Below are 25,719 nucleotides of genomic sequence, written 5' to 3' on the forward strand. Positions count from 1 at the left end.
CATGTCTTTCTATGCTAAAATTATGTCTAAAATTACCTACAGGAATCACTCTCCCATTACTTTGCCTTCTCCATAAAGAAGTTAAATCTAGAGACCTTTCAGTTTGTTATGGTCTTTTCTCCCCCTTCAGGAACTTCCATTAGCACACAACCAGCTAGGTATCTTTCTGCTAGAAATGAAGGTGTGATAAGCAGCCTTCAGTACCAGCTTAGTCAGTTTTCCCTATTCTTAAAACTTGATTCAGGCTTAGTTTAGCTTAATTTCACAGCTGTACCCAATGGTTCATGTACACACATGAATAACTTAATTCTTAGAATGCTGCTTAGAATGTCCATCATGAAAACTTAAAAAATACATTGAGAAAACCCTTAAAATAATGTAGAATATATTCTGTGCTTTTATCCTCCAAACCTGTGGTCTTACCAATCATGATATTACTGGATGCAAAGGGAATGAAAATAACAGTCCGTTATATTCTATGTGAATTATGAAAGGTTAAGGTATCATATATGAGAACTCCCCCACCCCAAACACATTTTGGATTATTTGCATGCCAGTAATGAAGTTCACTTTTCACACTTTTTATCACCTTTCCAGCTGGAACATATAAAAGTTATGACCTCTAATCTCTAATACATTTATGATCTATTAAACTAAGTTAACCCTATAAACTTCATAGAAGTGCAAATGTTGTCTAGAACAATACTGTTGGATAGAAATTTCTGTGATGGAAATGTTGTGCATCTACACTGTCCAACAGAGTAGCCACTAGCCACATGTAGCCATCAAGCCTTTTAAATGTGGCTTGTGTAACTAAGGAACTGAATTTTAAATTGTATTTAATTTTAATTAATTTAAATAGCCGCATGTATTGGATTAGCACAGGTCTAATAGACCCTTCAAACATTCAAGTGTTGGAAATGCAAGGTCCATTATAGGCAATCTAGGAATCTTAAAATCTCACCATTGTGTTAAAAACTCTATGATTCCTTCAGTATGAATTTTTCCAGAACTTTCAAATTTTCAAAAGATAAAACCCAAACCAACCAAATCCTTTAGTCTGCTTTTCTGTATGAATCATCTTTTTGCAAAGAGGTGTAAGACTGATTGTATTGCCAACTCTGCCCCCTCTTCTACAGACAGAACTCAGTGATTAGATTCTGCATTTATTTAGGTTATTTGCCTAAAAAACCTGGTTTCCATACTGCAAATAAATGACAGGAACTTTTCCACTAGATTATCCCAGACAGCACAAATGTTCTTTCCAAAAGTGGAGCCTGGAACCACAACTCCCTCACATTGCCTGTTACATCTGTTTATGCTTATAGAAGTGACATCCACTTCACAGACAGAGAATGCCAATTTCTTGGGAAAGGACCCAGAATTTGGTGACGCTTAAAGAAAAAAAAATAAGCCCTCACTGTTTAAAATTTAAAAAATACATAGAATTGAGTATTGAGTAGCTAAAAAATCCTTTTGAAATGAAAAGATTTTGCTACCAGAGTATATAGAATCTGTGTATGGACTTGCCTAGGTTCATATTCAGCCATAATCATTCACTATTAATAGCTACTAGAGAAGCGGATAAGTTACAAAACTTAAACCTTAGTTTTTCCGTCAGTGAAATGGGACTAAAAATAGTTCTGTTGGGAAAACTTGCGAAAGACATTGAAATGAGCAAAAGATTACTGTTTGTCCTTTCAATGGAATGCTGGATCTTATCCACAGGGCTCCAGAGTGTTGTGAATTTACAGTAGTCTGTACCTTAGAGTGTCTTTCACTAGGCTATTTTACTACTCAGTAAGCTGTAGAAACGTTTGGTAATGTGTAAATGAGTATTATCTACAGAATGCAAATTTATTTTGTTACTTTAGAGATACAACTGGTTACTGCCCTGTAAAGCAGATAATAATAAACATTTCAGTGCTCTATAGAATATTAAGCAGCTTTGCCTCTTCTTGCCTATATGTCTTCACAGTCTCACATAAATGGGTTGTAGTATCTTGCTGGGGTTCCCTTTCTAATTAAGAGCTATAAAAATTTTGATCCATGTTCATCTTATATTTCTACCATTGACATGTTTTTACCTTCTTGAAATTTTTTTCTTTAAGAGTTCCTACTCCTTAGGCTTTTTGGAAGGATTAGTTTAAAGATCTGTATTGACAGTCATGATCAGTTTTTGTTTTTTTTTTTGAGACGCAGTTTCGCTCTTGTTACCCAGGCTGGAGTGCAATGGCGCCATCTCGGCTCACCGCAACCTCCACCTCCTGGGTTCAAGCAATTCTCCTGCCTCAGCCTCCTGAGTAGCTGGGATTACAGGCACGCGCCACCATGCCCAGCTAATGTTTTGTAGTTTTAGTAGAAACGGGGTTTCACCATGTTGACCAGGATGGTCTCGATCTCTTGACCTCATGATCCACCCGCCTCGGCCTCCCAAAGTGCTGGGATTACAGGCGTGAGCCACTGCGCCCGGCATGATCAGTTTTATACTTTGCAGGAAGGTGGTAACACTTCCGGTATTTGGGGGTGGGAGAGGGTGTACTGAGCGTTTAGAAAAGGGCGGGGGGGGGGCGTGGGCTGAAAAACTCTCCCTAGACAGAAAAGGCAGAAGACCTCCTCATCCCTTTCTCTTTGGCAGTGGGACCTTAAGGTCAAGGTGAGTAGTAGGCCAGGCGCAGTGGTTAGGAGAAGGCCACTCTAGACTTGGGCCTATGTCTTGACCTTCCAATTAACGGAGTTAACTGCAGACTAAGTGAGGCCCCTGGCAGCTGTTCCCCTCAGAACCCAGTTCCGGAGCCAATACCCGAACCGGAAGCCGGCCTTGCCCCCAAGCCGGAGAGGCCCCTCGCCCACGGCCGAGGGGGTGGGGCGGCCTTGCCTCGGGCCGATGCTTTTCGCCCTTACTTGGCCGCCAGAGGCTCCCTCTCTCTCCCTCTCCCGGGATTTTGCTGCCGGGCTCCCTCTCTCTGCGGCCCTAGAGTTAATCCCATCCGCCGAGGTGAGGCACCTGTTACCCCTGGCCTTCCTCATCCCCGCGGTCTCTCCTCCATTACACCGCAGCCCTCCCAGCCGCCCAAACGGCGCGGCGCGGCTACCGCACGTGGCCCAAATCCCTTTCCCGGCCGGCACCCCTGGCCCCAGGCCGGCCCGAGCGTGCGCGCGCGTAGCTGCCCGGGCCGCCGCCCGCCAGCAATGGCGTTGGGGAGCGCAGCTTGCCTCCCGGGGCTGCCCGCCGCGTGAAGGGAGCGAGTGGGGGCCGAGGCGCGAGTGGCAGCGGCCGCCGCAGCAGCCCTGCGCCCTGCGCCGTGAGGAGCGGGTGGCGGGGCACTCGGCTGGCCGGCGCCGAGCCGAGCTGCCGCGGCCACCGTGAGGCGGGGGTCGCCTGCGAGGAGGGGCTGGGAGCCGCGGCGGCCCGACCCTCCCCGCCCGCGGCGCTCCCGCTCGGGTAAGGGGGAGGCTGTGCGCGGGGCGAGGAGTTGGGAGGGTGGAGAGGAGGAAAAAACCGGCTTGTACAAAGGCTGAGTTGCAGGCTGGGGGTGGGGGTGGGTTGTGGTGGAGGAGCAATAGGTTGAAGATCGGAGGCATTATCAGTGGGATCTATTGTTTCCTGGCACATTGGGAGGAAAAACAAAGGGATTTATTATCGTTACCCTGTAATTTCTTTCCTTTTTTTTTTTTTTTTTAATGTGGCCAGGGAGCTCGTCTCTCTCCCTGCCACACAGGGATCCGCCTGGCAGCCGCGGGGAGCCGCAGCCAATGTGTTAGGACTTCAGGTGCTTCTTGGCATAAAGCTAGACTGCGACCTCCTACCATAGCGCTTGGCGTCACCTGCTCTCCCGGTCCTGCCCCAGGGCCGAGGGATTGCGTCCCGAACCGGGCTTGGGAATCGGCTGCCTCTCAAGTTGGTGTTATTTATGTTTGTCTTTTGTGAGGGCAGGTTTTGAATCCCCCGGCGGCTCCATCGCCCCCGCCCCCTCCTCCTTGGGTTGGAATTGGCGGGGGAGGGAATGGGGTGTGTGTGTAGGGGAGAAGGGAGGGTGTTTGTGGCTTTGAAAAGAATGGTCAGGGTAAAAGGAGATTGTCGATGCTTTACAAAAAAAGAAAAAACAGGCACCACACTCCAAAGCCGTTCTTGTTTGTCTGCATGGGCCATGCATGCGTGCTGGGCCAGGAGCCGAGTTTGGAGATGGTTTAAGTGAAAGTGTGTGCCTTCTCAGCTGATTGTGCGTGAGAGTGATGTGTCTCGGTCTAATATCAAAACAAAACAAAAACAAAATGAAAAATCTTTAGATTGCCTGCTCCGCAGCGTATCTTGAGGTATTTGATTGCTCGCTGATTGATATAAAATCCTGCTGTGGGCTAAAGGAGACCAGCAAACATGCACTGCATTTTGAACTGTAGTAAGTTAGAGGCAAGAAAGAATAAACAAATCAAGGCTGTGGAAAGAGGTGTCACAGTATATTTGCTTTCTGATTGTCACATTCTTATGCATTTATTCCCATGGTAGTCTGCATCCCACTCCATAATTAATAACCACTGTTAGGAAACTTCCAAATACTTGTTATAACTGAACTTAGAGTGAAACTTATTGCCTTTCACGAACTTTTTTTCTCCTTGTTTTGGTCTGAAATTGCATTAGTATTGCTTTGGAGATGCTGTAGATGAGAATATTGGAGCAAAAAAAGTGAAATAAACCTCTGTAGGCATGTTTTAGAGTTTGTAAACATAGATTCCAAACTTAATTGTACTTAGAAAGAATACGTTCTACTTGATTGTGGAGAATCCTAAGTGAAGTTGATTTTCTGGACAGTTTGATGATTTCTTAAAGATTGATGAACTGCTGGTTTCTTTTAAAGGTATTCACAAAAGTGACCAAAACTTGGGTTTAAAGTATTGCTTTCATATATACTTATGTGTAACTTTATGTGTGTGTGTATGTGTATGTGTGTGAGATTTTGACAGGGATCTCCAAATTGTGTTTGAAACATTTTTCACCAAAGACCAATCAGAATGATAATTTCTTGACTTTTAACTTCCTGTTTCAATGAGTAATCTCTTCTGTTTGACACGTGGCTAAGCCATTTGGAAAATATATATTACTTTACTAGACATAAATTCAAATAAGTAAGTGAATTCAGAAATTCATTCTTTTCTATTGCAGATGAACCCCTAGTTTTGCTTTGAAAAAAAGCATTTTGTGTAACTCTTGACTGTGACTAAGTTACTAATACACCTGTTGGAACGATCACTGACACAGTATACCGTTTGAGAGGTACTTTTTTTGACCCAATACTGGTGATTAAAGAAGAGAGGTATCTTGTTTTTTTTTTTTTTTTTTTTTTTCTGATCATTATGAACATTGGCTTTTCACCCCTGAAGTGAAAATGTTGAAAACTGAGGCTTCGGGTGAACGAACCACTCTCAGAAGTGCCTCTCCTCACAGGAATGCATATCGAACTGAGTTCCAGGCACTGAAAAGTACCTTTGACAAACCCAAGTCAGATGGAGAACAAAAAACAAAAGAAGGTGAGGGCTCCCAGCAGAGCAGGGGGAGGAAATATGGCTCTAATGTCAACAGAATTAAAAACCTATTTATGCAGATGGGTATGGAACCCAACGAGAATGCTGCTGTCGTTGCCAAAACAAGGGGGAAAGGTGGACATTCATCTCCTCAGAGAAGGATGAAGCCCAAAGAATTTCTGGAGAAAACAGATGGCTCAGTTGTTAAGTTGGAGTCCTCTGTTTCGGAACGAATTAGTAGATTTGACACAATGTACGATGGCCCTTCATATTCCAAGTTCACTGAGACTCGGAAGATGTTTGAGAGAAGTGTGCATGAATCAGGACAGAACAACCGCTATTCCCCAAAGAAGGAGAAAGCTGGAGGGAGTGAACCTCAGGATGAATGGGGAGGTTCCAAGTCCAACAGAGGCAGTACTGATTCCTTGGACAGCCTTAGCTCCCGGACTGAGGCTGTCTCCCCAACTGTGAGTCAACTGAGTGCAGTATTTGAGAACACTGATTCTCCCAGTGCCATCATTTCCGAGAAGGCTGAAAACAATGAATACTCAGTGACTGGGCATTATCCCTTGAATTTACCATCTGTTACTGTTACAAATCTTGACACCTTTGGCCACCTTAAGGATTCTAATTCCTGGTCTTCAAACAAGCAAGGTGTTGATACAGAGGATGCTCACAAGAGTAATACAACTCCAGTACCAGAAGTGGCTTCTAAAAGTACCTCTCTAGCTTCGATACCTGGTGGAGAGATCCAGCAGAGCAAGGAAACTGAGGACGCTACAACTAACCAACAGACTCCTGACAGCATTGACAAAGACAGTCCTGAAGAACCTTGTGCTGAAAGTAAGGCAATGCCAAAGTCTGAAATCCCTTTACCACAGAGTCAACCATTAGAAGATGCTGAAACTAATTTGGTTGGAAGTGAGGCAGCAAAGCAGCAGAGGAAAGAACTTGCAGGTGGTGATTTCACCTCTCCTGATGCTTCTGCATCCAGTTGTGGAAAAGAAGTACCCGAAGATTCCAATAATTTTGATAGTTCCCACGTGTACATGCACAGTGACTATAATGTGTATAGGGTGAGATCCAGGTATAATTCAGACTGGGGAGAGACAGGCACTGAGCAGGATGAGGAGGAAGATAGTGATGAGAACAATTACTATCAGCCTGATATGGAATACTCGGAAATCGTTGGATTGCCAGAAGAAGAAGAAATCCCAGCAAATAGGAAAATTAAGTTTAGTAGTGCCCCTATTAAGGTAAGTGTGTTTTCTCAGTTTGTTTTCTGTTTGTTTTTAGTACTAGGGCCTAATTGTATGTACAATAGACTTGTCAGCTAGTAGGAGTTTTTGTAAGGGATTCAAGATTATTGATATACACTTGTGGTCAGTTGATTTTAAAAGTTTGGAATTTGAGAGATGTCAATTAAATTTCTTAAATGTGCTTTGTAACGGCTTACACCAATAGTGAGTAACATTAAAGTTGAAGAAGTTTGGGGATTGTGAGATACATTCCAATGAGCTGAAGTATGAGTAATGTGAGTACTGAAAACCTGGAGTGTTAGTTTGAAATGTAATTACTTAAACTAGTTTTACCTGAAATTATTCATAAATAATATTTTCTGAATGTACACACTGTAAGGTATGAAGTATAATGTACAATGGGAGAGTTATGGTAATCTGGAAATAATACTCTACTTGCTTAAGAAATCTGAGTTATTCCTTAAGTTTAAGGAACTTTTTTTTGGGTACTGCTACTTGGTGGTGAAAATTTAATTCATGGAAATATATTAGCTGACTAAAACGCTTTGAAAAGCTTTGACTGTAGACAGCTTTGAGGTCAAAATTTGTTGTGTAGTTTTAAAATGAAATTTTGTGAAAGAAATAACATTGATTTGCCATTCATGGATTCATTTTTACCTCATAAAAGCTGGATAAATGCCAATTGAATTCACATGCTGTAATGACTTCACTTAGTTAACATTTGGTGTAGAAGAATAGCACAAAGTACATCAGCAGTGGGTGGTAGAATGTTGTTAGTGGATAATAGCAATAGGGGCAGGAGGAGGTTGATTGAGTATCAGAATCTCCTGGGGTGCTTTTTCAAAGTGCGCTTGCCCGCAGCTCAGTCCTGAGATTCTGGCATGCTCTCCTTGGGGAATCTGGAAGTTTATGGTGGCAGAACGTGTAGTTTTAGACTACATTCTAGGGGCTTCAAGCTTACACAGTGTGTATAAATGATAGACTTGTGATTTTGTATATTTCTGTATATTTTCTCAAAATCTAAAATCACTGTTGTTATTTTCATTTTAGGACTTTCCTTTTAAGGCTGTAAAATATAAATGTACATAGAAATATTTAAAGAAAAATCTGACATTGTTCTATTATGAAATACGATTCTGAAATAAAGTAATAATCTATGAAATTATTTACAGATGTTAGCAGGCAAACCTTCATTTTATTAATGTATAGCAGAAGTTCTGGGTCATAATGGGTCACGTTAAGTTAAGCTGTAGTTTAAAATAAGCTGCAGATGTCAATCCAGTTTGAGACTAAGTTTCTTTGCAGTGCTTTACCACCTTCCTTCCTGATTCTCTATCTTCTTCTGCCTTCCTACCCCTCCCCAACCCCCCACTGCCCTACTCTAGACCGTCTTTAAAGGTGCCTTTCCTGCAAGCCTATCCAGTGAGCTCCTAAACTTCGGCTTTCACATCCTTTTTGAACATCGTCTTTCTACCCCTTGGGAAGAAAGCAATAAGATTAAATCGTTTCACACTGAGAAAGGCAGGAATAACTGAAATGAACTCTTCAAGGAGTTTGTTAAACCTGGTGACTAACTTTTTAATACGGGGGATAGCAGCTTATGAAAATTTATCAAGTAGAACACTACCCACTCAGCCAAGTGGGACACCAGCCCTGTATTTGGGTCCTGTGCTGCACAAAACATAACTGTGCAGTACTAGGTTTAATGGACTTTAAAGGATTTGTCATTGAAATATGTCTGTTTATGTGTGAACAAACCAGCTTTTTGGGAATGATATTTTGAAGTTCAAGTAATTTTTGCTGTGATTGCTTATAACAATAAGCATTTTGCCTCTGAATTTTCATATAATAAAGAGACAATTTTATATAGCAAAGAATGAAACATTACCTACGTTTAACACATTTCATCAAGAATAAGATTTGTGAAACAAATTAGATCAAGCAGAAGATTTGTGAAACAAAGATAATGTATTTCATTTTATTGGGCAGTTAACAGGACTAGTTGGAGTGGATTAAATTTGCAAACAGAAGATTCATTCTTAGCCGTTTGTAATGAATAAGACAATGACTCTTGATCCTTCCATTGTTTAATATGCAAGTGGATTCACTTGGAAAATTTGAGAGCTGCTTTCTACTGGTCTTGGTGGTGGTCATAGTGTTTAGGTTATTCTCCAATTAAGATTTTTTTTTTTTTGCCTCAGAGGGTGGTAATACCTAATTAGATTCAATTTAGGTATTTATTGAAGGCTTATCATGTGTGTTCTCTCATGCATATAGCTGAAGAAGACACAAATCTGTAAGGTTACCCATTTCCTCTGTGACTTTATAGAGTCAATTCTTAAACACATTGTGTTTAAAACCCATAAAACAGAGTATAAAAAACTATGCCAAAATGTTTAGTGTCCTGTGAGTCCGTTAATGGCATTTGGTTGTACTAAATTTGTAGAGTGAAAGGGATTGGATAGATTATTTGGAAAGGAATACACACAACCATTTTCTATCTGTGTTTATTCTTTTTATAAAGTTTTAGTTATGGAATGGGAAGTTATAATTCCTAACCTAAACCTTTTCCTTTGAAACTTAAACATGCTTACTCTTAAAGAAGCAATAGGGAATATATTCTTTAAATGAATGATTTTTAGAACTTTTACATTCTTTTCCTGACTGTGACTTTATTCTTTACTAGGTTAACAATTTCCAGCACCTTTGGTTTTTTGTTACAAATCCTGTTTATCATCTTTGTAAATGTAATATTGTCCTCAGTCACTACTTCAGTTCTTTTTATAGATGTTTTGTGGAGACATTTCCATAAGATGTCTTATATCTGGACTTAGAAAAACATCAAAATAATAGTTGATCTTTCCTGTGTGGCATATATCTTGTATTTGTACATATACCCTGACTTTTAAAAATGGTCGGACTATATTGCTGGCCATTAGTTAGTATGATTTTCCTATCTTTTATAGACACAGTTATTTATTATTGGATAGGTTGATGTGTTTCACAGGGTCATGAAATATTAGAATGGGATAATTAATAGCAAATTAAAATTCAACTTCGAGATATGGAATGGGAGAATATTATGAACCATGCTAATTCGAGATGGAATTATGCCTTTGTTCTCAGGAATTTTTCAAAATGAAAGGATTGAATTAAAGTAAATTTGTCTTAGATGAATCAAACAAGAGAGGGTGACATGTCATTTTTTCTACTAATTCAGAACATTTACGGAGCCCCTAATATGTGTCAGGGACAATGCAAATATAACAAATACATAAAATAAGGAGCTGATGAAGTCAGGAGCTGCTGGTAGTTGGGAAGTGTACAGCCCACCGGTACACTTAAGGAAGCTCTCAGGCCGTTCCCAACTCTGTGCTTTTGAGTAAGGAAGCTCTCAGGCTGTTCCCAACTCTGTGTTTTGATGACCTTTCTAAGGTTGCTGCAACCTCATTAAGGAAGTCACAGCCTTTCTCTGTTTCTTATGTCCTTTGGATTGGTATTTTTTTCCCCCTCAAATACTATTGTGTTACAATGGATTGGTATTCTTGAAACAGCACATCTGAAAAAGATTGTTCTAACTCCCAGTTCAGGAGGACATAGCAGAGTTAATATTGAGGTACGTTGTGCTATATTTTGAGTGTTTTCTCAAATCATTTGGAGCATTACAGGATTAGAGTTCAAATAATCAGCAAGGGCAGCAGTGCTTCTTTGAACCTTACATGATATTTGTCAAAAATGGATCTTCCTGTATTCTCTCCCTCTTCTGGGGCTCCAAGTCATTGCCAGGGAGTTCATGGATATATGCAGATTTTTTATTCAACATGGTTTTCAGAGAATAGTTCTGTTGAGTCCCAACTTTTTGTCTTTGTGGAGGCAAACCATTTATAACAGTTTTGTCAGTGCTTCTTAAACTTTAATATTCATATGAATCACTTGGGAGATCTTGTTAGCTTGCAGATTCTGATTCAGTAGGTATTCTGTGGGAAATTACCTTGATGCAATGGTTGGGCCTCCAAGTATACTAGCAGGCAAGCTGTCTCAGAGGTTATGGAATAGAAGGACTCAGCAAACAAATTAAAATGCTTGAATCACAGGATTTACCAAACCGGTTAAGCACAAATCCAGAAGCAAGAGGAAAGCTATGGAGTAAGTTAACACACTTAAGGTTCAAACCAGGTTGGAAGGACCACACTACCTGTGTCCTGGGTAAACAATGTTCCTATATTCCATCTTTCTTTCACATAACCCTTCCACATTCAGAGTGTGGTTATGAGGACCAGAGTTGATATTTGAGCCAACACTCCATAGACTAATGATTTCCTGGGTCGATGATACAAACTTGTTCTATTGAAGAGATGTGACAAATACACTTAGGTACTGCCATAGCTTTGCTAGTTCACCTGCTGATGAGCCATGGAACCATCCTCAGTGTTCACAGTAGATGGCTGATATGGAAATAATGTAGCTGTCAGTCCAGTTATAATGGTGACTTGGTATTTCCATTGCTTTTTGTCTATAAGTAAACCTCATTTGTTCTATCATAACAAATTGTTGTCATGTCTTACTACCAGCTTACCAGTTTATTACACATCTCTTGACTGCCTTCATTTCACCAGCTTGCATTCTTATTATCAATACTTAGCCCAGCCTGAGTGTTGCCTCTGTTTTATAAGTTATTAGTTTATTTACCATCTATGATTATCACTTCTTAGGTGTTTCATCCATCCCATTTGTTTTGTTTACCTCTATAATAGAATTTCATATTCTGAAATAATGTAGGAAAACCACATAACAGTATGTCTGGAGGGGAAGTTTAGATTTTGGATTTCTAACAAGCTCTCAAGTGGTGCTGATGCCGCTGATCAAGAGATCACTCTTTGGAATACTAACTGGAAGTGCAGTCTTCTGGCTTCTGAAAGTGGCTGGCCATAACATGTTAGGGAAACAAAGTAAATCTGCTTTCCACATGGGGCTGCTATTGCTGGTGGGGTGGAATAATGTTCTCTGAAGATGAAATAGGTGTAATTTTGAAAAGTACATGAGGCACTCTTGTTTCCGGATCCCAAAGTGGATTATGATCCCTAACTCATAAGGCATTTGGGTCATTAAAAAGTCACATCCTAGGCTCTTTATGTGGTTTAAGTTTTTTAAAAGGGTGGGAAGAGGAAGTTTTTGATAGACTTAGAAATTTCATTTCTTTCATATTTTACAAGTGTAAATTAATAAAGAGACTTTAAGAATTGTCGTTTGATTTAACTTGCTTTTTTGGGATAACTTGATGATTTAACATTTATTTTTTATTTTTCGAGATGGAGTTTTGCTCTGTCAACCAGGCTGGAGTGCAGTGACGCAATTGATGTCAGCTCACTGCAACCTCCATTTCCTGGGTTCAAGTGATTCTTGTGCCTCAGCCTCCTCAGTAGCTGGGACTATAGGCATGCACCACTAAGCCTGGCTAATTTTTGTATTTTTAGTAGAGACAGGGTTTCACCATGTAGTCTCGAACTCCTGACCTCAAGTGATCTGCCTGCCTTGGCCTCCCAAAGTGCTAAGATTACAGGTGTAGGCCACTGTGCCTGGCCAATGGTATAACATTTAAATTGGATTTCCTTTTCAATTTTTATGTTTTATGACCTATATTTTATAACCAGGTAAATGAAATATGCCAAATATTTTAATACACTCTGTAAAATCAAATAATGAATATTTATTGAATAAACTTCTCTAAAATCCAGAGGTGTATCTATACTTTTTTTTTTAAAAACTGAACAGTGATCATTTAGTGTTTAAAAAGGGATTCTTTTTGATAGTAGATTATTTCAGTTGTTTACTGGCATTTATAATAGATTTAAAGTTTCTTGCTTTTTGTTAATTTGTTTTTTGAGACAAGGTCTTGCTCTGTCAACCTGGCTGGATTGCAGTGATCCAGTCATGGCTCACTGCATCCTTAATCTCTGGGGCTCAAGTAATTCTCCTGCCTCAGCTTCCTGTGTGGCTAGGACTACAGGCAAGCACTACCATGCTTGGCTATTTTTTTTTAAATGTTTTTGTAGAGATGGAGTCTCATTCTGTTGTCAAGGCTTGTCTTGAACTCCTGGGCTCAAGCAAGCCTCCTGCCTTGGCCTCTTGAAGTGCTGAGATTAAGGGCGTGAGCCACTGTGCTCAGCAGTTTCTTGGTTTTTGGATTATACATAATTTGTGTTCCCCCTAAACTTTCTTACAAATGACACTAGTTGTTGAAAGATAAGATGCCAAATTTGGAGGAAAATAACTTTGTGTTATGTTATCCATACATTGTTTACCTTGTTAAGCCAGTTACATGCCCATCAGAAGTAATTTGATTTAAATCTCATCTGCATTAGATTTTTTTTTTAATGTCTTCTCTACCACTTGAAGTTTAGAAATTTTCTTAGAGAAATATAGTTAAATGTAGGATAAATTCTGTATAAACAAAACAAACGTTGCTATAGTTTGTTGCGTTTTATGCTGTTATCTAATTTACCTGATATTTTTCATAATTTTCTATGCTCTCATTTGGACCTATTTTCTTTTTGTTCTTTCACTTTATAGTGTTCTTTTCACTATATTATACTATGGTTTTGAAAAGGAAGAAAACTTTTCAAGTTATGCTTTTAGTTTTTCTTGTCACTTTTACAGTTTTCTCTTGGTTCTAATCTCTTTAGTTTGTGACATAGACATTTAGAGATGACAAATACTTGAAGGTAATATGGCATCATTTCCCAGTCACTTCAGGAAGCCCTTCTGTAGCATACCCCTTACAGATGATGTTTCAGTTTCTGCTTGAATAATTCTACTGATGGGTAGTTTATTACTTTGGAAGGTAAAAGGAAAGTTAGAAGGAGGGGCGGCATGCTGCTGTTTAGGGAGGTGATGCACTCACTCTTCTTTTTATTTAATTTGCAATTTTTTATTAAGATAAAATTCAGGTAACAAAGTTCACCACTTTGAAATGCACAATTCAGTGGTTTTTAGTATATTCACAGTGTTGTGCAACCATCACTTTTATCTGATTTTAGAACATTTCCTTCATCCCAGAAAGAATCCCTGTGTCTGTGAATAATTATTCCCAATTCCCCTTCCTTCGCCATCCTCTGGCAAGCAGTAATTCACTTTGTTTTTCTGTAGACTTACTCCTTCTGGCCATTTCTTATAAATGCTTTTAAAAAAGAATATAGGAGACACAATGAGTATGAGTTGGGATATATTAAATTTAAGATACCACGAGGATAGCACACTACAGGAAAGCCTAGAGAGCAAAGGCAAAAAGAGTTTTCTTCTGGTTGGTGACATGGTCTAATAATTAAGTAGCACAATGTGGGAGCAACAAATGTTGTCTGCCATTTTATGCTGTTTCATAGAGAGGAAGAACACATGAAGCTGAGAAAACAGTAGGATCCAAGAAGGGATGAAATGCATAACTGAGGAAGAGTAGGTTTATGTGGCTAAGAGGATGGCTGAACAAATCCCTTGTGTAGGACACCACACTTCTCCTAAAGTAATCTAAAATTGCTACTCATGAAGCATGAATGTTTGATTCAGCATAGGCTTTCATTATTTCTTTTTAGAGACAGGGTCTTGGCCTGTTGCCCAGGCTGGAGTTCAGCGACATGCTCAAAGCTCACAGCATTCTTGAACTCCTGCGCACAGGGGATTTTCCTGTCCCAGCCTCCCAAGTAGCTGGGACTAGAGGTGTGTGCCACAATGCCTGCTAATTAACGTTTTTTTGGTAGGTTTTTTTTTTTTTTTTGTCTTGCTGTGTCGTCCAGGCTGGTCTTGAACTCCTGGGCTCAAGCGACCCTCTTGCCTCAGCCTCCCAAAATGCTAGCATTGTAGGTGAACCACCATGTCCTGCCAGCATAGGATTTCTTTAAAGGTACAAATGACGTTGATTCAGAGCTTCATTTTTACATTGGTCTTTTTCTAGTGTGAAGGGATCCTGTTCCTTTACTAATGATCTGATGCTTATTTCTATCTTACTTCTCTTATATTGTTGCTTTTGTTATTCTTTTACTTTGACTGGAATTGTTTATGTACAGCTTCACTACTGAAAATTTTTTTCTCATCCTTCAATATTTTGATATAGATTTCCTATGCCTATGTGCTGTTATCTGTACTGTAACCATATATAAGATGAATTCTTTGAGGCAGATATTTATTTAGTTTATTGTGTATTTTCTGTTGGAGCATACTGTTTATATTACTGTTAAATATCATTAACTAGTAATAATGGTAACACCAAGAGGTACTTGATATTCTGTAAGGTTGGACAAGTGTGCTTCTTGAGGCCTTGAATTTCTTACCTGTAATTGAGGCTGTCTTACTTGTAATTTATCACTAAGATTGCTTCTCAGCTTTACCATCCTGTAATTCTCTGTCTCTTAAACATATTTGTACTGTACCGTAATCATAAACATTTGTGCTGTGATTTCAAAGAGAAAATTTTGGACATCTTTTGTTGAAATACCAAAAGGAAGAATTTATGTTGAATTGTTCTTGAGAAAGTTTTCATTCTATAGATATAGTAGAAACCTTAAAATGATTAAAATATTAAGTCCATGGGAGTACATTTTTATGGAATGGAGTTTTAGAGCAACTTGACTTTTGAAAGTATGGGTTTAACTATATGTTAAAACATCCTGCTGGGAAACTAAGACTAAAGAAAGAAATGTTTTGTAATATAGTTGCTGACATATTAATTGCTTCACTCACTTTTGCTCTGGAAATAGCTTCATAGCACAGTTCAACATGATTGAAATATTGATAATTTTTTGGTACAGTTCCCAGTTTTCAGCCTAACTTGCTCTTTCTCACGTATATATCCTTACAAAGAAGACAGTGAAATAGAATATGAAGATATCAGGAAATTTAGGAAGAGGAAAGTTTTATTCTTTGCTTACTTAATCAATTCCATTGGTATTTTTAAAAAGTATTTGTGGAGTTAAAACTGTTTACCAAATATTTATGGGTAATGTTAAATGAAACTGCTCACAGATCTGTTAGTCTCCTGCCTTCTTTTATAAGTCAGTTGAGTTTTGTACTGGGGAAAGCTAATCTTCCAAGTTCATGCCAGTTGAAATATATAGGGCTAGATTCGGACATAGAGTTGTTGGCAAGGGTCAAATAGGTGAACAGAGTCATGACCATGAAGGTTTCTTTCCAGGAATAGGAAGTCAGAGGCTTCCAGAGTAGGTCTTTGGTACTTCTGTCTTGATGCCTTTGGACTGGCATGGCTCTATGAAACTGAACGACCTACATGTTGAGTCTGTTGTTGTATAATGAGATGGACTTTTCTCTTTTATCCACCTCAGATATCTCCTCCAAAAATTTCTTTTTACTTCTCCTCTTTTAAAAATATGTAAGAATACAGCTTCATGGAGGGTACATTCATACCAGAAAATGGTCTAATCTTCAATATAAGAATCTTAAATAGGACTCACAGTCAGAGGTACCTTTTCAGGCTTGTGAAGAGTTTTCTTTTCATAGTAAGGGTCCACAGAGGAGAGGGTAAAAGAGGTTTATTGGTTAGTCTTGAAGATCTACGTTTGAGTCAGTGTTATATTGATGGATTCCTTTACTAAGTACTAGTTTTGGTAAAATTGATATGCAGAATTGTTTTGTAAAGGAAGAAAAGACATAAATTCACACTTTTCATTGTTAATTAATATATACATAATTATTATTTTCTAAATAACCCATTTCTTAGGGGAAAATGGAAAACTTATTGTAGGATGTTTGAATGACATCTTATCTACCATTGTCTAGAATGTGTTTAGTTTTAGAAGTTTATTCTGTAGGTAGAATAATAAAATATAGTAATTTAAATTATTATATAATATTCTATTCACCAGGTATTATATAACATTCTATGTCCAGAGCATCTGTTTCCTTTTAGAAATTTTAACATTGAGCACTGAGCGCTAAAACAAACAAACCTGTAAGTAAGTCTTATGAAAAATAAAGGCTGGCTGGAAGATCGAGGCTGCAGTGAGCTGTGTTTGTGCCACTACACTCCAGCCTGGGCAACAGAGCGAGACCCTGTTTCAAAAACGAAAAAGAAGGGCTGGGCTAGATATGAAAATCTATGATGCAATAGAGAAAGTAGAATTCAAGAATGATAATGTTCATTTACTTTTGATACATTAGCATGACACTAACTTAACATTAAAAGGAAATTATCTCCATATACAATTTTTTGCTCAGGATCTAGAATTGCCTATTATTTAGGATAGATTCCTAAAAATAAAATATAATTTTATTAATTTATATTTTTATTATATTTAATTAAAAATAAAAATATTTTAATACCCTTGATATATACTTCCTGAATTGTTATTCAGAAAGGTTTTATTAGTTTATAATTAGTATTGCTTTGGAATAGTTTTCTCACAATCACTTCGGCAGTGTTTAGTTGTATTTATATGCTTTGTAGTTTTCAGTTTAGTAGGTGAAAATAGCTCTTCTACTTCTGTTGCTGAGATTGAAGATTTTCATGTGTTTATAGGCTTTTTTGATATGAGTTCTGAGTGTTTTTTATTACTTTTTATAATTAATGTTTGTTAGTAAAGACTACATCAATGTGTTATTTAAATGAGTTGGTAGAAAGTTAAAGCAACTCACGTATCCTGAAATAGGGATATGGTTAAATTCATTGTGATAAATACACATACTATAATAGGATAAAGCTGTATAACTCATGTTTCCTAAGATTTTTTAAAGATGTAAATACTTCATAATAAAAAGTCTGGTTAAATGCTTAATATGCATTTCTGTCACCTTTTTACATTAAAAATATGTGTATTTGCACCTAGAACAAAAATTAAAAGCACATACATCAAAATGTTAACTCTCGTAATTTCTGTATTGAGAGAATAGTGGTGATGTTAAATAAAAGTATGCTTTTCTAAATTTACTAAATTTTCTGCAATGAGTATGTATTACTGCTTTAACTACATTAAAAAATTGTGGTGGGATACAATTGGAATGATCAGCAATAACAACATAAGGAAGTTAACAAAAACACTTTTTTAAAATGCTGCCCCAAATTCTAATAGTTAATCTTTTAATTTGTTTTTTTTTTTTTTTGGAGGACAACATGTCCCAGAAAAAAAAAAATTGGGTTTAAAATTGTAAATTTATATAACACCGAAGAAGGTGTTACTTTAAGAAAATGGGCGAACTTTTGACAGTTGAATTCATTAAGTGCGTATTTCTTAAACCTTAGTAAAATTGATCCCACATTTGTGGCTAAGCTTGTAAGTATTATGGGGAGGGAGACCTTCCAATTTATTTCAAATTATGATTACATAACATTTGCATAGGCCTGAGATATTTTCCTTAAGTTCAGCTGTTGTGTATATGATATTCTAATGTGTTACTTAAAATATGCTTTTAAACACCGGGTATTATGAATTTAAAGTGAAACATATTTTATTGAGTAGTCTTACTAAAAATAATAATCATTTACTTAAACCTAACCATTTTACTGTGTGGCATGTCTTTCGCATGTCTTAGATTATTGAGCCTCAACAGGCTTCCTCTCTGTGAAGGTGAGAGAGTGGAGATAACAAGTTCAGTATCTTGCTTACATGTAATCCTTTGAAAAAAACTCACGTACACACGCAGTTAAAAATAGGATTGTGAGTTCTAGGCCTCCACAGAATCCATTTGAATATGTTTCCTGTTCCAAAACACCAGCCAATATGTGGTTTCCTGTTGTTCCTCTTAAAAAGCATATTAGCTGAAAAAAGATTCATTTGATGTATGATTAGACTATATGGTAGTATGTAATATTTTTAATTAGAGTCAAAGGGTCAGTTCCTCTCATCTATTGGATAATTTTCTACCTTTGAAAAGCTTTGGTAGATAATGTTGTATATAATTGATGACAAATGTATTTTTGTTGGGTGGCAGAGTTTTCTGAAATTGGAAGTTTAAATTATTGCCTTTGGGTTAATTAGATCAGCAGATTAATCTTAGAGTTTTAAGCAATTCTGGCATTTTATAAGTTCTGGTGAAGTCCTAATTAAATTGCCTTGCCATATAATCTGGTGTTTGGATTATTATTTTTTGTTAAGTGCTCTTAAACCTTACTGCAATATGGTTGATACATTCTGTTAGTATTTTATTGTATGCTGGGTTTCTAGTAGTGACAGAAGATTGTATATAATTTCAAGGACTATTTAACGAAAAGAAGCAACACCAACAGACAAAACAAAATTTTGACGGTTTTCAATAAAATATTTACATTGGAAAAAGACAATTGGAGTTCAAGAACAAGATTTTACTGGTTGTGATTTTGCATATTTATATAAATTTGTGAATGATTTGAGGCAGTGGTATCTTTTTTTAGCTAATTATGTACCCAGTCAAGTTTGAGAGGAGACTTATGTTTCTCCATGGAGATTATGATGCTTGTGAAGTTTTTATCTTGCTGGCTCCTTCTCTGTATAATGATTTTGTGAGTAGTACCATTAGTGAACTGGAGCTCCTTCAGCAGATTGTCCCATTTGCAGATGTAGCAATCAGAAGAGTTTTAGTTTGAGTTACCGGGTTTTGACTCTTATTGCCTAAGACAATTATTTATTTATTTTTGAGANTTTAATTTGAGGAGTCTTGCTCTGTTGCCCGTACTGGAGTTCAGTTGTGCAATATTAGCTCACTGCAACTTCCGCCTTCCATGTTCAAGCGATTCTCCTACCTCAGCCTCCCGAGTAGCTGGAATTACAGGCACATACAACCATGCCTGGCTTAATTTTTCTTTTTTAGTAAAGATGGGGTTTCACTATGTTGGCCAAACTGGTCTCAAACTCCTGACCTCAAATGATCCGCCAACCTTGGCCTCCCAAAGTGCTGAGATTATAGGAGTGAGCCACGGTGCCTGGCCTGCCTAATGAAATTCTTATCCTTAATCTAGAAGGAGAATTCTTGATGAGAGTTCATCCATTAGAATCCTTAAAAGTCTGTCCCTAGGATGGTTGAAATTCTGTAGCTGGAGGATGGTTGAAATAAACAGAATATTGATATGAAATATTTCTGAAGGTGTCCTTTTTCCATAGCCTATATTTAATGTTTAGCTGGCATATTAGAGTTCTCCAGAGAAACAGAACCAATAGGATGTGTATATACACAGAGAAAAATGTATTGTAAGAAGTTGACTCACAGGATTATGGAGACTGGCAATTCAAAAAGCTGCAGGTTGGGCTGGCAGGCTAGAGACCCAGGGAAGAGCTGACATTACAGTTAAAGTATAAAAGTCTTCTGCTGGAAAATTTTTTCTTACTTCGTGGGAGTAGTCAGTCTGTTGTCCTATTCAGGCCTTCAACTGATTGGATGAGGCCCACTCACATTATGGAAAGAAATGAGCTTTCCTCAAATTACATTTAAAAACACCCCCACAGAAACATCCAGAATAATGTTTAATCAGATATCAGGGCACCATGGCCCAGCCAACTTGACTTACAAAATTAACCATCACAGTCAAACTTTCTTATTTGATTGCCCCTTCTGAAGCTGTTTCAGGGAGAAAGCTCATTATTCCCCCCCACATATCTTAGTGCGGGAGTTGGTTCCTCTGTCCCTCACATGCTTAGAAAATTTGCTGAAGGGATTCTCTCTGTTGGGCATTATGTTGTAGCAGAGGATTATATGATTTGGAATCAGACAGACCTGTGTTCAGATCCTGCAGACATTTGATCTTAAGAAAGTTTGTTTAAGCGTTGAGGGCAGGGAATTTGTTTTATGGTTGTGTCTCCAGGATTGTTAAACTGCTTGGCACATTATAGGCACACGGTCAGCGTTAACCTTTTATGTTTATCATCTCTGCTCCTTCCTCTTCCTTTTCTTCCCGTCCCTCTATCTGAAGGTCCAAGTTGGGATAACAGTAATATTATTTTTATTATATTTTGAGACAAGGTATTACTCTGTTGCCTTGGCTAGAGTGCAGTGTCATGATCACGGCTCACTACAGCCTTGACCCCTGGGCTCAAGGGATTCTCCTTCCTCAGCCTCTTGAGTAGCTGGGATTACAGACATGCACTGCCATGCCCAGCTATTTTTTTTTTCCATTTTTGTAGAGATATAGTGTCTCACCATGTTTCTCAGTCTGGTCTGGAACTCCTGGGCTTAGGTGATCCTCCCATCTCAGCCTCCCAAAATACCTGGCTAACATTTTTATATGTATAATGCTTGTAGGATTTATATGTAGGATATATTTGTTATATAACTGCTAACCTTCAGGTTAGCAGTTATAAATGAAAGCTGGGTGATTCCATTACAGATTATAATCTTTACTGGCTACTGCTCTGGCTTGCTGAAGCTGTGCTCTCTTTCATTTGGGAAATCTCAATCTATTGCCTTGTAAGATAATGGCAGTTCATAAGTAGCCACAAACAGTCATTAAAGTATGGTTGTATGAGATGTAACTATGGAAGTTGAAGGGAGAATAGTCATTTCACCTTAACTTTATTTCTGCTTTGAGTGATCACCAAAGCTTGCAATTAGTCACAAGAAAATCTAAAAATTGAGGTTCCATCATAAGGTTGTAAAGCTACTTATTTAGAGGTTGCACTAACTTGCTTCACCTTTGGTAACTTGACTGTATGAGGTTATCTATATTCTGAAAATGAGTTATTGAAAATTTAATTAAATAAAAAATTTGAAATATTTCTTTTACTAGTCTTTTTATCTTCCTTTTATTTCCTGACTTTTTTACTAAAATGTGGTTTCTTTCGTTTTTTTTTTTTTTTTTTTTTTCAATGATTAGAGAGGAATTGCTTTTTTGTGGTCATTTCTGTCCCCCTACTCCCTTAATATTGATTTTAGAAGTGTGCTTGGTTTTAATTCCATAGCTAAGTTATAATTATTTTTGTAGTTGGTTGTCTCATTCTCTAATCAAGCTTTTGCTGACTATAAATTTGTTTATCCAGAAAACAGTTTTTCATTTTCTTGGTGACTTGTAATTGGTAATAAATTGCATGGGAACAAATAATCCAAGGTCTTGAAATCATATTTTTTGCCTGTATGTTTCCTCCATGAATTACATTATCTGGAAGATGTCTGACAGTTGTTAGGCTGAAATATGAAGTAGCTTTGTTTGTTCATGCAAATCTGTTTATGTAGAAACAAGTTTTTCCTAAGCAGAAATAGCTTTTGATGGCATCCTAAAGAAGAGAATGGCTAAGCTGTTTTCTGCATTTTCTTTTTAAATCTATAGTAATTTCTGGGGGGGTTATGTATATTTCTGCAGATGTTTAAAAACAATGTTTTGTAAAATGCATTGTAGACATTGAAGTAGAAGAATCTTAGTAATATCCTCTTTATTTAAAAAATATAACTGAAAATTATTGTTTTTCCATTTCTGAAATGAATATAATAAAAGCACCTTTTAGGAGGACATTCGTAAGACTATATGACTTAATATGAAAGTTCATCATGTTAGTTGAATGAATTGAGCCATTATGTCAGATGTGACTTTGTTTCTGCTGTTTTGCATCTTGAGATTAATATGATTATAACATTTTATAATTACCATATAGGCATTAGTCAAGGCTGATAAATCACCTATTATTAAAGTGTTTATAAATAAGTGATTATGCTATAGCTACTTAGAGAAGCATTGTCTTCTGAGTTGATTGATAATAGTCAACAAACATTGAGTATGTTTAAAATGTGTTGAGTTTGAGCTCTGCCGTATAGATATTAAGGTAAATAATACCTTTTCTCCTCGAGACTATAGACTTATGAAGGAGATAGAGATGTAAACTTTTGTAGGATAGTATGATAAGTGCTGTGATAGGTGTATACATAGGGTGACTACATATAATTTATTGTCCAAACTGTTGAGAAATTAGGTATTCTTATTATTATTACTAACTTTAAAAGTAAGGGCACAGACCATTTTTAAGTCCACTTTGGATAATGCAGTGTCTAGGGTAACCATGGAATTTATTGTCAAAATTGGGACGCTTTTTGAGAATGAAAGGGGATGTTATGAATACTAACACTGGGGCAGTAGACATAATCTGGAACTGAGCCAGGGAAGCCAGTACACATGTTACCTTAGATATAGCAGCTTGCAGTGATATTCCTGAGCAGGGAAGTCTACCTTTATCAGGAAGAGAGGAATCATTAGGGAGGGCTTCTCAGAGGAAGTGATGCTTGAATTGAAGCTTTAAAGATGAGTAAGAATTATGTAGAGAAGTGGAAAATCCTAAGCTGGGAAAAGCATGTTTGAAATAAGAGTAAATCAGAACAGTTGGAGGAACATGAATGATGTGTATGTGAACATGTGTGTGTGTAGTGTAAGAATGTAGGCAGGTGGTAGTTCAAGGAGAGACTTGTATACATTGCAGTTGGAAATTAAATGCAAACTATGGGAAGTTATTGAATAATTTTAAGGGATAGATGACATCATCACTTTGCTATATACACTTGTCTTGTTTGTTGTTGGTTATCCCCATTTTTTTCTCTCTGTTCTTTCAGTAAACATTTGTCCTGGAAGCTTTCAACCAACTTCTGTTTATTCAGCTTGCTGGATTAACTGATGTCTTCTATTTGCTGGATAGGACATGCTGACTGATGACCTCACAGACTGTTCTTTAGTATACCCTCACTACTCACCTCACCACCTGCAGTCTTAGGCTGACTGGGAGTTGGTTGTGTACATTTCTAAACTTGTTTTTGACCTCTTTATTTTTCTTTCTAAGTGTGTATTCAGTATTATGTAAATTGATGAAACATGAGTGTGAAAAGATTTTTTTTGCTATCAAATGTAAATTGAATTATTTGGGGAAGATCTGATAAAAGATGTCGCTTAAAGATCTTGTTATATAAGATGAGGGTGATATAGATGACTGAAACTCTTTCAACAAACATCTAAAAAGATTTGCCACTCCAGTTATTTTGTGAGTGTCTTCAAGTTTTTGTCCCACTTCAAAGAAAACCAAACTGGCCATCATAGCCAGTGAGTTACACAGGAAAGATACTGCAAATCGTTAATTTGCAGACCTAAACTCAAAGGTGTTGGCCTGATATCAAAAGATTGGTGAATGAATATACTTCTAGGTGTCTTACATTAATGTAGGCCTATTAAAATATACATTAGTCTTTATGATTTCCAACTATAACTGCCATTTTCAATTATCTGACAAATTCTTAGCCTAAATTGCTTCTTCTAAGAGAGCATCTTTTTGTAAAAAGTGCCTGCTTTAAGCTATGCACTATGCTAATCACATGAATTACATATTAAAATGTACCTTCTCTCAAGGAGCTTTTATTTGCTTGGGAGAGGTGGACTCGTAAGTCACAATGTAGTGAGAGTACCATTGCAATAGAGGTGTGCACAGGATGCTGTGAATGCAGAGAAAGGGTACTTGGGTTCTGGAGGCAAGTTCCAGGAAGCCTCTGGGATTAGCCAAAGTTTAGTAAGTGTTGGCAGAAAAAGGGACAAGGGTGCAAGGTAACAGCAAGGCACAGAGGAGAGGAAAAAAATGCTGTCTTTTGCAGATCTCAAAGCATGATTTATTTATAGATAAAACATTGTTGGCACACGGTAAGGCATGTACCACAAAGTTTAATATTGTTGGTAAATTGTAAGGCAAGGGCAGATTAAGAAGGTTCCTTTGTGTTAGACTTAGTTTGCACACTTTTCTGAAAATAAAATATTCGTTGTTGGAGGGGGTTTTGAGCATGGAAAGGCATTATTGGATCAGTGTATTAGAAAGCCACTCTAACAGAGAGTGGAGATAGATCAAAAGGCTAGGTGTGGGGTGGGTATGCAGCAGTCCCAGTGAACAGGGATGAAACTGATGAATGTCAGAATGGAGGTTAAATCAGGCAAAGGGTAAATTGGGGCAAGCTGGATTAGGCAGATGATAAGAGGTGCTATTTTGTGTGAAATTAACTTTTAAGTATGAAAGTCATATGTGACTATTTCTTATTTATTCATGTATTTTTCCTACTCTCCCCACAAAGGGTCTTGCCTAGTTCTTGGTTTATAACAGATGCTCAGCAAATGAGAGATAGTGTAGGGATTAACTAGACAAACAGGGAGTTGATTGTCCTTGATCCAACAGTTGCAAAATAGGATGGATGAACTTATGGGGGCCTTAGAGCCAAGGCTGTGGATCTGAGTGTTAGATCCAGGTATCTGTGTCATTGGGATACTGTGAGGAGAGGAAAGATGAGAATAAGGGGTAAGACAGCCTGAGGGTATTGGGAGGAAGCATGATGGGGCAGGTGCACGTTTTGGAGAAACAGTTTGAGAAGTAGTGCTTCGGACAAAGTTTAGAGACAAAGATTAGAAAGATTTTAAGAAGTATAAAGATTGCTAAACTTTTTCTTTCTTTCCTTTCTTGAGATGGAGTCTCATTCTGTTGCTCTGGCTGGAGTACAGTGGTGCAATCTGAGCTCACTGCAATCTCCACCTCCCAGTTTCAAGCGATTCTTCTGCCTCAGCCTCCCAAGTAGCTGAAATTACAGGTGCCCGCCACAATGCTTGGCTAATTTTTGTATTTCAGTAGAGATGGGGTTTCACCAGGCTAGTCTCCAACTCCTGACCTCAAGTGATCTGCTGCCTTGGCCTCCCAAAGTGCTGGGATTACAGGCGTGAACCACCATGCCCAGCCATATCTTTATAGCTATATAAAAACCCATCTGTTTTTATACAGGTGGGTTGGTAGGTGAAGTAAGTAGCTCTGAGGAAGTCTGATGATATTTATGGATTGAGACTGGGGAAAGAGTACTGCACATCAGGAAGGGGAAGGGAGATACAGAGATTTAAGATAGTGACTTGCATTTGTTTCTGGCAAAGTAGGTTAGCACTTCTGGACCATTTAAAATATGTAATAGTAAGTTAGAGCTGTGCATGAGGTTATGGCAGATTTGGAATCAGAGATCAGGTCCTAAAAGAACCAACACCGTG

General features: G+C 37.9%; 1 protein-coding gene across 13 annotated transcripts in view; it reads left to right on the top strand.

Annotated features, from left to right (window-relative positions):
- Positions 1-2,912: 2,912 nt before the first annotated feature.
- The window catches only part of PPP1R9A (protein phosphatase 1 regulatory subunit 9A), a 333,495-nt gene continuing 310,688 nt past the window's right edge, over positions 2,913-25,719 (top strand). For 10 of the 13 annotated variants that reach the window (XM_037737275.1, XM_037737279.1, XM_037737282.1 and 7 more), the window contains exons 1-3: positions 2,922-2,998; positions 3,695-3,901; positions 5,162-6,776. In XM_037737275.1, the coding sequence (XP_037593203.1) occupies positions 5,385-6,776 (1,392 nt within the window). In that variant the 5' untranslated portion in view covers positions 2,922-2,998; positions 3,695-3,901; positions 5,162-5,384. Of the gene's footprint in view, positions 2,999-3,278; positions 3,446-3,694; positions 3,902-5,161; positions 6,777-25,719 lie in introns of those variants that run through there. The other 3 variants (XM_017525139.2, XM_037737278.1, XM_037737276.1) reach the window with 2 other exon arrangements.

The sequence above is a fragment of the Cebus imitator genome, unplaced genomic scaffold (assembly GCF_001604975.1).
Source record: "Cebus imitator isolate Cc_AM_T3 unplaced genomic scaffold, Cebus_imitator-1.0 Scaffold37, whole genome shotgun sequence".
Classification (NCBI taxonomy): Eukaryota; Metazoa; Chordata; class Mammalia; order Primates; family Cebidae; genus Cebus; species Cebus imitator.